At 32.5% G+C, this 13,179-nt stretch overlaps 2 protein-coding genes and 1 long non-coding RNA gene across 3 annotated transcripts; 1 reads left to right on the plus strand and 2 right to left on the minus strand.

Moving 5' to 3' along the window:
- Positions 1 to 3,965: 3,965 nt before the first annotated feature.
- On the plus strand, positions 3,966 to 10,691 carry LOC114756170 (MLO-like protein 4). The gene is made up of 15 exons (XM_028945083.1): positions 3,966 to 4,091; positions 4,571 to 4,628; positions 4,996 to 5,222; positions 6,077 to 6,193; positions 6,974 to 7,034; positions 7,263 to 7,354; positions 7,622 to 7,696; positions 7,985 to 8,070; positions 8,608 to 8,657; positions 8,749 to 8,789; positions 8,912 to 9,082; positions 9,174 to 9,209; positions 9,344 to 9,411; positions 9,541 to 9,601; positions 10,142 to 10,691. The coding sequence occupies exons 1-15, from the start codon at positions 3,966 to 3,968 to the stop codon at positions 10,577 to 10,579; spliced, it is 1,707 nt and encodes a 568-aa protein (XP_028800916.1). The 3' UTR covers positions 10,580 to 10,691.
- Positions 8,039 to 10,232, minus strand: LOC114756175 (uncharacterized). The gene is made up of 2 exons (XR_003741415.1): positions 10,117 to 10,232; positions 8,039 to 8,278 (listed from the first exon to the last, which is right to left on the minus strand). It is a non-coding gene; the product is annotated as an uncharacterized LOC114756175 (long non-coding RNA).
- Positions 10,692 to 12,319: 1,628 nt separating the features above from the next.
- On the minus strand, positions 12,320 to 13,118 carry LOC114756174 (ferredoxin). The gene has a single exon (XM_028945088.1). The coding sequence runs from the start codon at positions 13,077 to 13,079 to the stop codon at positions 12,642 to 12,644; it is 438 nt and encodes a 145-aa protein (XP_028800921.1). The 5' UTR covers positions 13,080 to 13,118; the 3' UTR covers positions 12,320 to 12,641.
- Between the last annotated feature and the right edge of the window lie 61 nt (positions 13,119 to 13,179).

Genomic DNA, 13,179 nt, shown 5'->3' on the forward strand with positions numbered 1-13,179 from the left:
AGGAGGAAAAGGTCTAATTGTAACAAGTAAAACAGGATACGGCATGAATAGCGGGATCGAGAAAATTTATCTGTTTCTTATTAATCCATAGTGACTCAAAATCAGATGTTATAAACGATTGGAATACAACCATGAACCCCATTCGGAATTCGTTAAAGCTTAGCACAAAAATGTGGAGTCAGAGGAACTCAGAAAACGAGCTCACAAGATGGGAAAACAATGACTACCTGGAAACCATACGAGGAAGTTGAGCCAGAAAATCCAAGAAGAAGGAAAATCAACAAATAAAAGAACGACAAAGTTTGTATTCAGAAAACGTTTCATCGGAAGAGAGATAACTTGTGGACCATCATCGCAATGAGAAGGAGAAGGGGGAGATGGAGAGAGTTTCTGAGCCGAAAATGGCGGGAACTGGCAGGGGACATATGGAAGCCATCTCTCTTCAGACGAATAGTTTCAGGCTCTTGTATGAGTTTAAATGGGAAAATGGATATATTTAAAAATTTAAAAAAAATAATAAAGAAAATCAACATCACCAATAAAAATAAAATATTCAATGTATCAAAAAAAATAATTATTGAATTTCAAAATGATAAATAGGTGATACTGACTATTCTTATAAAAGTATTGATTATTGATTATTTTATAAAAATTTTAACATGCCAAAATCTATTTTAAAATTGAAAAGATATTTTTTACCATTTTTTCAAAAAAAAATTATTTCACTAATTTAATTTATAAGTTACGCGTAGCATATTTTATTAGAATAAAAAAACATTAGATCTCATTAGTTTTATCTTAAAATTTAATATTTTTTAATTTTAATTTTATTTAATATATATTAAAAATAATCATATATACAATAATAAATAAATAGTAAAATTTTATAAACATGTAAATAATTTTAATAATGTGACGTATAAAAATAAATATTTTTTCTGATATATAAATAAGATGAGAGGAAATGAAAAATGTAATTAACAAATTTTGTATGATAAAACTTCATTGAACATAATGTTGATGACATTCTTCTCCTCAATGCCGTGCAATTCCAAGTCTACTTTCCACTAGTTAACATGAAGTAAAATCATTGTGATGTTATAATTGCTTTTTTTGGATTATTATGTATGTTCCCATACTTTTTATAAAATATAAATAATTAAATCATATATATTAAACATTTATTAAAATTGATTAAAAATAATAAATATGTAAAAAAAATAACTAAATTTTCAAAAACATCATTATTTATGCAAAAAGGATGTGTGAGAGAACAAATGACCAAATAGACATAGTATACAGTAGTCAATGAGGTGAGATATTAACCAATAAATGATACTACTTTCTGCCCTTAATAGAAAACTCGATTGACATATTTAAAAAATATTTAAGAAAGTTACTAAATTATTTTAAATTATTTATATTTATTATTTTTTTCAAATTAATTTGTCTTACTTATAAATTGATATATAATCTAACAATCCATATAAATATTTTAGAGTAATTATGCAACATATGTTATAAAAAAACTTTTCTAATCTTTTTAAATTAGTCAACTAAATTTTATGTTACTTTTGGTCCTGATTATAGATTACAAATGAGGTCTATAATTAGAATCAGAGATAATATTAAGTATCAAATTTTAACTGGAACAAAATGAAAAAAAATGATACTAAACTTTGTAGGCATGCTATTCTCTTCCAAAACATCTCAGACATGCTAGTACTATAGGGAGAATTATAATAATGTTTTAAGAAAAAAAATTTTCAAAATAAGTTCTAGAGATTGTCATTCTCTACTCTGAAACTTGTCATTACATGCTGCTTATATTGTTATTAGGATTTTTTAGTATTTTTTTTTTCAGCACTTAATTGTAATTCTCCGAGTAATATAATAGGGACATGTTATTCCTAAAAAAAGTTCTCCTCGATGGGAGGGAGCATATAATATTTGGACCTAACGTTTTATCTTTAGATTTGTCAAATATTTAAGAAAAAGTTGTTTGTTCTAATATTGATTTTACTTAAAACATTTTTCATTCATAGAACTAAAATTAATGTTACAACAATTAATTTCATGTGTATATTATTGCACTTGTCAACATGTAGAAATTACAAGATACTCCCTCCGATTCAAAATATAAACTAAACTTTGTTGGAGGGGCTTTTTTTATAAGATAACATTTACTTTCGTCTAAGCATTTAATGAGTTTTTTTTTCAATTTTATTCCCAAATATTCTCTTTTCTTTTTAATTCATTTATTACATATTTTACTTATTCTCTTTATTAATAAGGGCATATTTGGAGAAAAAATATATGCCTTACATATTTATTGTTTTAAACTGATTTTAACTAATTTCTTGATAAACATAAATGGATAAAGTTTAACTTATATTTTGAACTGGAAGAAGTATAATTTTAATTTATTTAATTAATTATTCCAAATCAATTAAATTGCATTCTAAGAATTATTTTTTTTAACCTTGGCTAGCATTCTAAGACTTAAAGTTCTATTAAATCCTAAACTTTTTTCAGTCCAAAAGAAAAATCCTAACGTTTTAATAGTGAGAAAAGAATCTCTAATGTGAAAAGTTGAGGCAATGAGAAAACCCTTCGAGGGTGGGAGAGAATTAAAAAGATGCTTATAGAAAACTCTTCAACCTCAAATCAATTAAAATAAAAATTTGGGTTAATATAATTTTTAGTCTTTTAAGTTTGCCCTCATTTTGGTTTTGTTCTCTCAAAGGACAAAATGATCTAATTTTTTATTAGATTATAAAGATCAATATTTTAAATAAAAAAAATTTGAATATCCAAAACCTTAGGATTAAAACTTGATGGACCAAAACCAAAATAATAGTAAATTTGAAAGATCAAAGTTTGTATTAAACCAAAAATTCATTAAGTCAAAATATAAATATAAAATATGTAAAACAAATATGTGAGGTGCACAATAAAATTGTGTGATGCATATATTATATACGTGCGTACGTGTTGGCATTGAAAATATTTTTAATTGTTAATAATATCACACAAATCATCCAAATTACTTGAAATTGTCTCATCTTTCTAAAAGTATATTCATTTAATACTTTTTTCTGTTTCATTTTATTTCCTAATTATTTCAAACACTTGTTTTATGAGATATTTAATATACATGCACACACACATATATAGTTATTACTCCTCTAATCATATTTATAAGAAAGTAGGAGAGAAAAATTTTTCATTCTATTTATAATGCAGAAAGAAAAAAAATTTATGTGAATATATAATTTTACCTTTCATCTATTATTATTTTGATTTTATTCATATTTAGTTTATTATAAATTAAATAGAGATAAAATTGAAATGTTGTTGAATTTTAAATGAGAATTAATAAAATTTAAAATTTATATTAGTGTTAGTAAAATATGTTAAAAATAATTTATAAATAGATTGAGGAGAGTATAAAAATTTGGTATAGGATTAATTAGAGGCTCCCAGTGGCTTGGTGAGTGCCAGGTAGATCAGATACACTCTCGTCCCTCTCCATGTGCACTGGCTGGATTTGGAGAGAGAGGTGAGACAGAAAGCACTGGGTCCAATGCAGTTGACGCTGAATTTCCATAAAAAGTAGCAATCCCAGTGGGACTATGTGAGTGAGACAATAAAAATAACAACATATGTATATAATACCAGTTTTATATTATATTGAACACTATATAATGTTCTCCGCCATGTGTGGGATCTAAACCTCCCACATGCACCCTTCATACCTAATAAAACAACTCTTGCCCTCCTGGGATGATGCTTCTCTTTTGCAGTGTCTAACTTCCCTCATTTCCTGGATCCTTCACTGCCCAAATCCACATTTTTCAATCTGGGTCTCTTTTTCCCGAGAAAATATTCCATCTTTGACATGAAAGTTTCCAACTTTCTGTGTCTCAGCTAAAGGGTCGGTTTCTTCTTGTGATGTGAGAGAGATGGCAGAGGTGCTTCAGCGAGGGAGGTCCCTGGCTGAAACGCCCACATATTCTGTTGCCTCTGTGGTCACTGTCATGGTCTTCGTATGCTTCTTCGTCGAACGGTCAATATGCAGATTTGGGAAGGTAAAGGGAAGTAGTTTTTCTGTTCTTAAGGTTATTGCCTGAGGAATAAAATGCTAAATATAGCTATTTACAGTTTAGTTCCTGTTCCTGTGATAGAACTCTGAGAGAAAGACACACAATGTTTAACTGCTAAAAGCCAAAGTGAAAATGAATTGAAGCTTTGTCCAGTGATCTGGGCATATGTATGTTCACATGCCATTTCTCTAGTTGCTGAGAGATTCTGGGAAGTTGGTTTTATGTTTTTCAGATATATTACTTTAGGAAATGCTAAATCTATAATGGTTAAACTTAAAAGTTGATGGAGGGTCACTCTCTATTTGAAAATTTTCCTTGTAGCTTATATCTACCTCTGCTTGCCACATCTGGAACGTGTGATTGGAGTTTAATATCAAAATAGCAGTGGACAAGAAAACTGAAGACTGAAAATAGCTGTTAAACCTCATGAAAGTATGAAGTGTTTTTTTTCCCTTGGCATGCAGTGGTTGCAGAAGACAAGAAGGAAGGCACTTTATGCTTCACTAGAGAAAATTAAGGAAGGTAAATACTAAATAGTGCTTTAACCCTTCACAAATACAAGAATAAAGATTGAGAGTTTGAATACTCTACATCTTATTATGTAATCGATTTGGAATGATCCGAAATCCCTAAAGTGACTTTACATAAAGTAAGGAGAGAGATGGACACACAACAGTTGGCTTACTTTTTATGGGGCCTATGTGTCAAAAGTGGGATCCACTGTTATGTGTCTATATCATTTTTCATTATAGGAAACCTTAGGATTCCCATGCTTGAGAGGATCCATGCTCGATTTGGTAACCTTAGTAAAATATTTTTCCTTGACTGTGTAGAGCTGTGGAGTTGATATATGATTTTGTCTCTTATTGAAATTGATTCTTCCTGCTAGAGCTGATGCTGCTTGGGCTAATCTCTTTGTTGTTGGCACAATGCGCACGGTGGATCTCTGAGATGTGTGTAAAATCGTCTCTTTTCAACAGCCAATTTTATATTTGTTCTGAGGAAGATGGCCTTGAAAAGAATGAAAGAATCATGCTTGAAAGTCCATTCCCTTTCGCTAACAACACTGATACCTCGAAGGAACTTATTACCAGTGCATTTCATCAGTGTCCTGAGGTAATATCCTTTTCTATTTGGCGTTGCTTTCTCAGTGTGGTATACTAATCACGTGTTTAGGAAAATTGATTTCCACTGAATAAAAAGGTGCTTGATGCACTTAACCAATAAGTGGGATAGCCAGCAGATTGTGGAGGAGGTAATCACTTGATGTACTTAAATGAAGTTGCCATGAATTGACAGCACAGACACAGAGAGAGAGAGAGAGAGAGAGAGATTTTAGAGCCAGCTGAATAGAGAGGGATCAGAAGGAAAAACTGAGAAAGAATGACAAGATTAGGTGTGAACTGTCTCAGAACAAATGGAAAGGACCGATATAGATCATCTCTAGAATAATCCCCTGAATCATACAATCAATATACTCCCTCAGGTCCTTATTACAAGGCACCTTCTAGAAGAGATGGATGGTCCTTATTATGAATCGCTTGATAGGGTGTTAATTAAGTTTTCCCAATATCACTCCTATTTAAAGTTATTAAGAATGAGAGATAACGTAATTTAAATTTGAAATTTTTTATTTAAATATAGGTAAAATCAGAAATTTATTCTATTTTCAGATAAAGTTAATGATGTAACTACCTTTCCTTGGTTCTGGTGAAGTGGTTAGAGGTGCTTTATAATAGAGAGGAAGTATCAACATATACATAAAATCTATAACAAGTCATGCTATCTACAAACCAAAATTAGTGTAATTCATTCTTTGAACTCCATACAATGATAGAAACATGGATGATTCCCTTCATTATGATTCTTCTTTGTTTTAAAAAAATCTTAGATAACTCTCTTCATTATGTTGGAGTCACCTTTGATTAATCAATACTTGAGATCTTGTCTTAATTTATAAATAAATGCAGGGGCATGAACCATTCGTTTCATATGAGGGTCTTGAGCAGTTGCACCGATTCTTGTTTGTGCTTGGGATCACTCATGTTCTGTACAGTTGTCTGGCTGTTGGTTTAGCAATGAGCAAGGTCAGTAGTAGGCATCAAAATTTTTCACTACTGCAAAAACCAATTCTGTGAGTACTCTTACATTCACTAGTGACAATAACAATACGTAGCACCTCATGTGAGCCCCCCCCCCCTCCTGTTTTTAATAATTTTTAGTATACTAGGCACAATAAGAATCATTGTCTTCATCAAAGAGCCTTGTTCCAACCCCTCAGTTTCTCTCCGCTGCATCTCCCTTTAATGCACCTCCGTTATAGTTTTGAATTGTTCAGATCAAATATAGATTTATTTATATAAAATTGAAACCATTAAATTCAATCAGCTAGTCCACCTACTTCTTTGGGTTCAGTGGCTTTTTTTCTTCATGTCTGGTCATCAGGTCCATTATTTCTGTTGCTGGTCAATAAATACTCTTAGGTTCCATTTGGTATTAATCATTGAGAATGAGAAGTAAGGATTGGAATTGAGATTGAAAAAACCCATTAAAAGAGTGTTTGGTATGAGGGATTACTTGTTGCTTGGGATTGAGCAAACCCATATCGGTGGAATTGAGAAATATCATGGGCAGAGGTAGTATTTTACTATCCTACCCACATGAGTTTGCTTAATTCCAAATAACAAACAATCCCTCATGCTAAACACTCTTTTAATGAGTTTTCTCAATCACAATCTCAATCCTTATCTTTCATTCTCAATGGTTCATACCAAACAAGACCTTAGAATTTAACAATTGATTACATCATCATGCCATCTGACCATTGCTCCTCTGGTTTATTTTCTATTTACGATGTGTTCTCATAGATCTATAGTTGGCGAAGATGGGAAAACCAGGCCAGCATTGCAGCTGAAGGAAATCTACCAGGTACATTAGCAAATGAATCGCTAAAATTACAGAAACCTTCATTCTGCATTGTGATTTAATGCTAGAGCTTTTCCAGTTTTCTGTAATATTTTTCTTTTCTGGTTTATCTTACACTAGAAGATTTATGTTCTTTGTCAATATGACTACTTTTTCAAACATGGAGTCCCAGTGTTTCTCTATGATGCGTTTAATCATCATTATTAACATTTTATTAATTTTATTTCACAGAAAAGAAAAACAAGGTGATGAGGAGACAAACAACCTTTGTTTTTCATCACACTTCTCATCCATGGAGCAGGAGTCCAATATTAATATGGATGGTAATGTATCATCAAATATGAATCATGCATACTCTGAATCTTTATCACTTGTAAACTTTTTGCTGACTTCTTGATGTTTTGCATTGCTTAATTAGCAAATGATCTTTTATATTCCTGGAATCAAATACTTTGGTTTGGAAAGTAATAATTTTCAGAGGGTGCCAACCTCACTGGAAAAAATTTTGCAGCAACTTTTCTGCTAAATATCAGACTTATACAGGTTCCATTTGTTATAAACTGTTGGTAATTTGTAGCTTGCTCTTGCAGCTTTGTTTTCTGCGCCAATTTCGGAGTTCCATACAAAAATCTGACTACCTTGCACTTCGTCAGGGTTTCATCACTGTAAGTATCTAATTTGTTAAGAATATTTTCTTTTTTGTTCTGATTTTTTAATGGATTATAACAAAATGATACATACCTTGTGGTTTTTTGTCTTCATCTTTTGCTTCTCTTAAAGAAACCTATTTAATCATAAGTAGTTCACTGAGTGGCCATCTTGCTTTCTGAGAAAAGAAGGAAATAGGCTTAGATTCAGCTGCATTCATAGCATATAATCATCAATTTGCTCGTCTTTTGGATAACTGAACTTTGCACCAGTGACTAACTTGCTTCCTGCTTTGAAATTTACAGAAGCATAAACTACCACTTTCGTATAACTTTCATAATTACATGGTTCGCAGCATGGAAGACGAATTTCATGGTATTCTAGGGATAAGGTAAGCATTCTCATACAACAGTTTTCTTCTTTTTAACTTTCAAGTGATTTTGCAATGCTAATATCAATTTCTTATGCTTTCTAATGTCAAGTAAAATGTACGGGTGCGGGAGCACAAACATAAATTTTCGCTGCGATGTTGAAACAGTTCACTAGCTTCAGTTAATCAACATATAATTTAACATAATGAAGACTTCCAAACGATCCACCTGTAACATAAAAATATTTACAAACATTAGCAAAGTGTTTCTATTATGCTAAATGAGCAGCTATTATTGATGAGATGAATAAAAAATAATAAGAACATACCTGTAAACAAAAAAAATGAATGACTACAACATGCAGTGGAAAATATCATCAGCACTAGAAATTGTCAAAACTTTCCTGGAACAAGACGTTCTTGGTTATTGTCAGGTGTTTTTTAACTTGAAATCTTACTAACACTGTAGATCAACAGCAGTGACAAGCAATTGATGATTCAACATTTCCTAGTAGTAGTGTGATCGTAGCATTAACAATTGCCATTGTTGACTTGCAGTTGGCCACTTTGGGGTTATGCCATAATCTGCATTTTTGTGAACATTCACGGTAACTTCTTTTCTCCCAATCCAAATCTATTAGTGGAAATTGTTCTAGTTTGAGCTTAAATTTCTCAGATATTAAAATTCCTAAATCGCAGGTCTGAATATTTACTTTTGGCTCTCTTTTATTCCTGTTATTGTAAGTATATTCTGGTTTCATTTTTCTTTTCTAAGTGGAGCTAACAAAACACAATAGTTTCAATGAAACAATCTATCAAAATTTTTATTACAATCCATGTCTGATTATTCTACATGTAAAAGCTTGTCATGTTGATAGGGACAAAACTTCAGCATGTTGTTTCCACTCTAGCACTTGAGATTAGGGAACAAACAGGTCCATCAGATGGGACACAAGTAAAGCCACGCGACGATCTATTTTGGTTCAACAAACCTGAGATATTGTTATGGTTGATACAGTTTGTGATATTTCAGGTAAAAGTGTGTTCAAACTTAAGATTTCACATCGTATCTTTTTCAGGTTATTCTACATATTTGGTTCTTATTTTCTTCACTGTTCATGCAGAATGCCTTCGAAATGGCAACATATATATGGTCTTTGGTAAGTTTTAATCCTTCAAGGGGGTGTGGCTATGGCTGCATATTTACATGTGTATTTTATCTTTCACTGCTAGGATTAATCTGTTCTATAAATCTTCTTATCTATAATTTCCCCTTGAACTTCTGTTTGTATAGTGGGGTCTCAAAGAACGATCATGCTTCATGAGAAACCAATATATGATCATCATACGGTTAGCATCCGGGTAGGTACACTTATTTTAGAAAGTATAGTGTATAGTTTGTCTTGGCCATCTCTTGACATGAACTTTCCAGATTCCACAATAAATTAGTTGCAGCACCCCCTCACATTTTTCTTATTATGGAACTTGCAGTCTTATTGTTCAGTTCTGGTGTAGCTACATGACAGTACCCCTGAATGTCATAGTTTCACAGGTTGGTTTAACTTTCTCTCTAATCAGTTCGTATATCTAAATATATGAAAATCAAGAAATATAACATTTTCAACCATTTCAGTCCAAAGTTTAATTTTTTTTTCCCATTATTACCTTTCGTTATTCATGGAACTTTGACTAATTCATTAAAGTTTTTTAATCAATTGTATAATCATTATTCTGTGGTGTTCTCCCCCCGTTTTTTGGGATCAACTGTGTTCCATCGTGTCTGAGATTTTATTTGGCCAGACCCAGAAATCCATGTGAAAGCTGATTTTTTTTTTTTTAATTCTGATATATCTGTATACAAGTGGAACACACATGATCACTAAGTCAAGACAGTCTTATTGTTTAACATGATGAATTTCATATTGTACAATATTACAAGAGGTGTCCCTCAATTAAGCATTTCATCTCGTCAGTTATTTCTATCCTTTCTTCAAAATGGTCACTCTGAAACTTGCAGGATTCCAATCCAAAACTAATAACAATAACTAGTTAGTCCAGAATTCTTACATTTTTCTCTGACGAATCACTCCAGATGGGATCTCGCTGGAAGAAGGCGGTGGTAGCAGAAAGCGTTAGAGAATCACTACATAGTTGGCGCAAGAGAGTGAAGCAGAGATCCAAACACGATTCCGTGCACTCACATGCCACAAGATCAGTGTGTTCCCTGGAATCGACCATTGACGAGAAGGACGAGATAACGGTGGTGTCCGGAACCCTAACACGGAGCTCGTCGATGGAATCGCTGAATCAGATAACGGTGACTTCGGTGGATCAGCTCAAGATTGAGGATTCAAAGAAGAAGGCTGATGAGTACCTGTCTAAATCAATAGTAGATTTTGGTCCACGGCCACAAGATAACTACAATGATGATGATGATGATGGAGGAGGAGGAGGAGGAGTAATTTGTATTGAGAATGGCTATGGTGAAGAAAAAGTCGAGACTCTTCTTGATTTGTTTCAGAAGACGTGAACCGTGAGCAGTGCTTAAGATGTAGAGGACGAGGGAAGCAGTGACAACTATGTTCAAAATTCATCTTATTAAAATTCTTATTCATTAATCTAATTTTTATGAGTAAAAATCATTTAAAAAAACCCTAAAAATTAAAAAATTATACAGAGGAGCTGTTCACAAAAATTGTTATCAAAATTGATATTATTATTGTCAAAACTCATACTAATGTTGTAATAGGTTTCTGTTTATAATTTTTCTATTTCAACAGTTTTTTTTTTATGAATTTTTAATAATTAAAGTATTTTAATGTTTAAAAATAAGAAAAATGACAAAAAAAAAGAATTTGAAAATTGTTAAATACTAAATTAGGTTTGGTAATAATAGTTTATTTGGTATTGATAACACTAAATTTATCAATGACAATAAATTTTTATTAACATTTTTTATTTAGTATTTAGTAATTTTTAACTTATTTTTAAAAAATAACTAATTAATTCTTTCAGAAAATAAACTAAAATATATCAATTTTTGAAATTAAAAATAAAAAGAAAATATAAACTTTTAGTTTTTAAAGTCTTACTTAGTTTCCAATTTGGCCTCTATATTTTAATTAGTACTACTCTTGCCATTCTGTATCCCCCCCCCCCGGTTTTATAAAGTTAAATAAATAATCCTCATAATGGAGAAGCATTTGAGTTGAATTGATTTTGCTACTAATAATTTATTTGTCAGTGTTCTAATAATTATGGGTTTGCTTTTGATTAATGCTTTTTGTTGTGAAGGGCAGCAAGCATGAGGACTATTTATCAGACATTATGAAACAAACCTATCCATATTAATAACAATTAAAAGTATAAGTATCGAAATACAAAATAAATTAAACCTATCAGACTATTCAACATATTCTGCTTTAATATTAATTAAGTAATTTTATGATATTATTAAAGTAGATTAGTTTGTGGGGTTATGAGGAACTAAATTCCTTTCGCACACAATTTTCGTTGTTAGGAAAACTATTAATGAAAGCCGAGCACATAACGGGCATACACAAATATGGGCCTGATTCAAGCGGAATAAAATATGGGCATTTTGTCATCTAAGCCCAAATACTATATGGACTCTCCAATATTAGTCCAATGGATTACGTTTAAATACTACTTCCAGTCCCAAATATAAGAGCTAATTAACTAATTTGAAGAGATTAAAAAAAATTTAAGTTAGTTATTTGTAATAAATATGTATTGTCTTTCCTAAAATATCATTACTAATCAAGTGTATCGGTTAGAGCTACTATTGTTAGAAAGACTATCTTGGGAAAAAAATACATAAATATGATAAACAAAATGAATTGAGATCTTATATTTAGAACTAAAATAAAAGTCAAACAAAATCTGATAATAAGAACTAGAAGTGCTATATTTTAACAACAAAATTGGTCCAGCAAAAAAGAACTAATTCTTCATGACGAACTAGAATTTAAATTCTGAGTGAGAGAGATGCTCACTATGCGTAGCAAAAAAAAATATACTTTCCCTCATGAAAGGGATTAGTCCCCCGTCCGTATAGGTCTCTGGTAATGTGCTCACATTTTCGTACCAATTCCGCTGTTTAAACTTGGTGAAAATTTTGCTGCTACACATCTTATAGCTACTTGAGCCTAGGGTACAAATTATCTTGAACTTATGAGACTTGTAGATATTATATATGCATGTGCTTCGATAAAATCTGACACATTAAAACTAATGACACATTAAAAGCTTGGGTTCAATGACACTGATAGAGAAAAAGAGAACTACATGAATTTCCAGAAAAGTTAACGACAAGGAAAAAGCTGGAGGAACAAAGAAAATTGATATGAAAGAGTAAAACTAATGAGTAAGCGAAAACATTATTAGAGTTGCAACAATTTCAGTTGTTTCTTCTACTAGAACAGAAGCAGGTCACTGGATTCTTCTTCAGAAATACGAATTAAACAAAAAGGAGGAGGAAGAGGAGGAGGAGGAAGAAGAAGCAGCAGCAGCATCAGACATCAGGAAGAAGATATAACAGAGACACAATAATCGATTAACGACATTCAAACTTAAGCGGTGAGCTCCTCCTCCTTGTGAGTCTCAATGACGACATTAGACTGAGGGTAAGCGACGCAGGTGAGGACGAATCCGCCATCCATTTGCTCGTCGTCAAGGAAACTTCCGTCGGACTGGTCAACCGTGCCTTCGACTACTTTGCCGGCACAAGAAGAGCACGATCCGGCCCTGCAAGAGTAAGGAAGGTCGATTCCGAGTTCCTCCGCGTGGTCCAGAATGTAGACGTCCTCGGGGCACTCGAACTCTTGAGGTCCCTCAGGGGTTATGAGCTTCACCTTGTAAGCAGCCATGGCCGTGATTCTGCCGGTCTCCTTCACGCCGAACAGAGCCCGGTTGACTTGAGGAAAAGCGCGGAGGCTCACCGCCGACTGCTGTCGCCGGAGGAAGGAGGTGCTGAAGACGGTACCGGAGAGAGCTGGTGCGGTGGCCATTGACAGAGGGAGGGATTGGGCCAACTGTGTGATAGATAGAACAATTAGAATGGTGAGATCTGAGAGGGGACGGGGTTTTGAAGTGAAGTGGCATGGAAAT

The sequence above is a fragment of the Neltuma alba genome, unplaced genomic scaffold (assembly GCF_004799145.2).
Source record: "Neltuma alba isolate B1F8T4 unplaced genomic scaffold, ASM479914v2 tig00010374_pilon, whole genome shotgun sequence".
NCBI lineage: Eukaryota > Viridiplantae > Streptophyta > Magnoliopsida > Fabales > Fabaceae > Neltuma > Neltuma alba.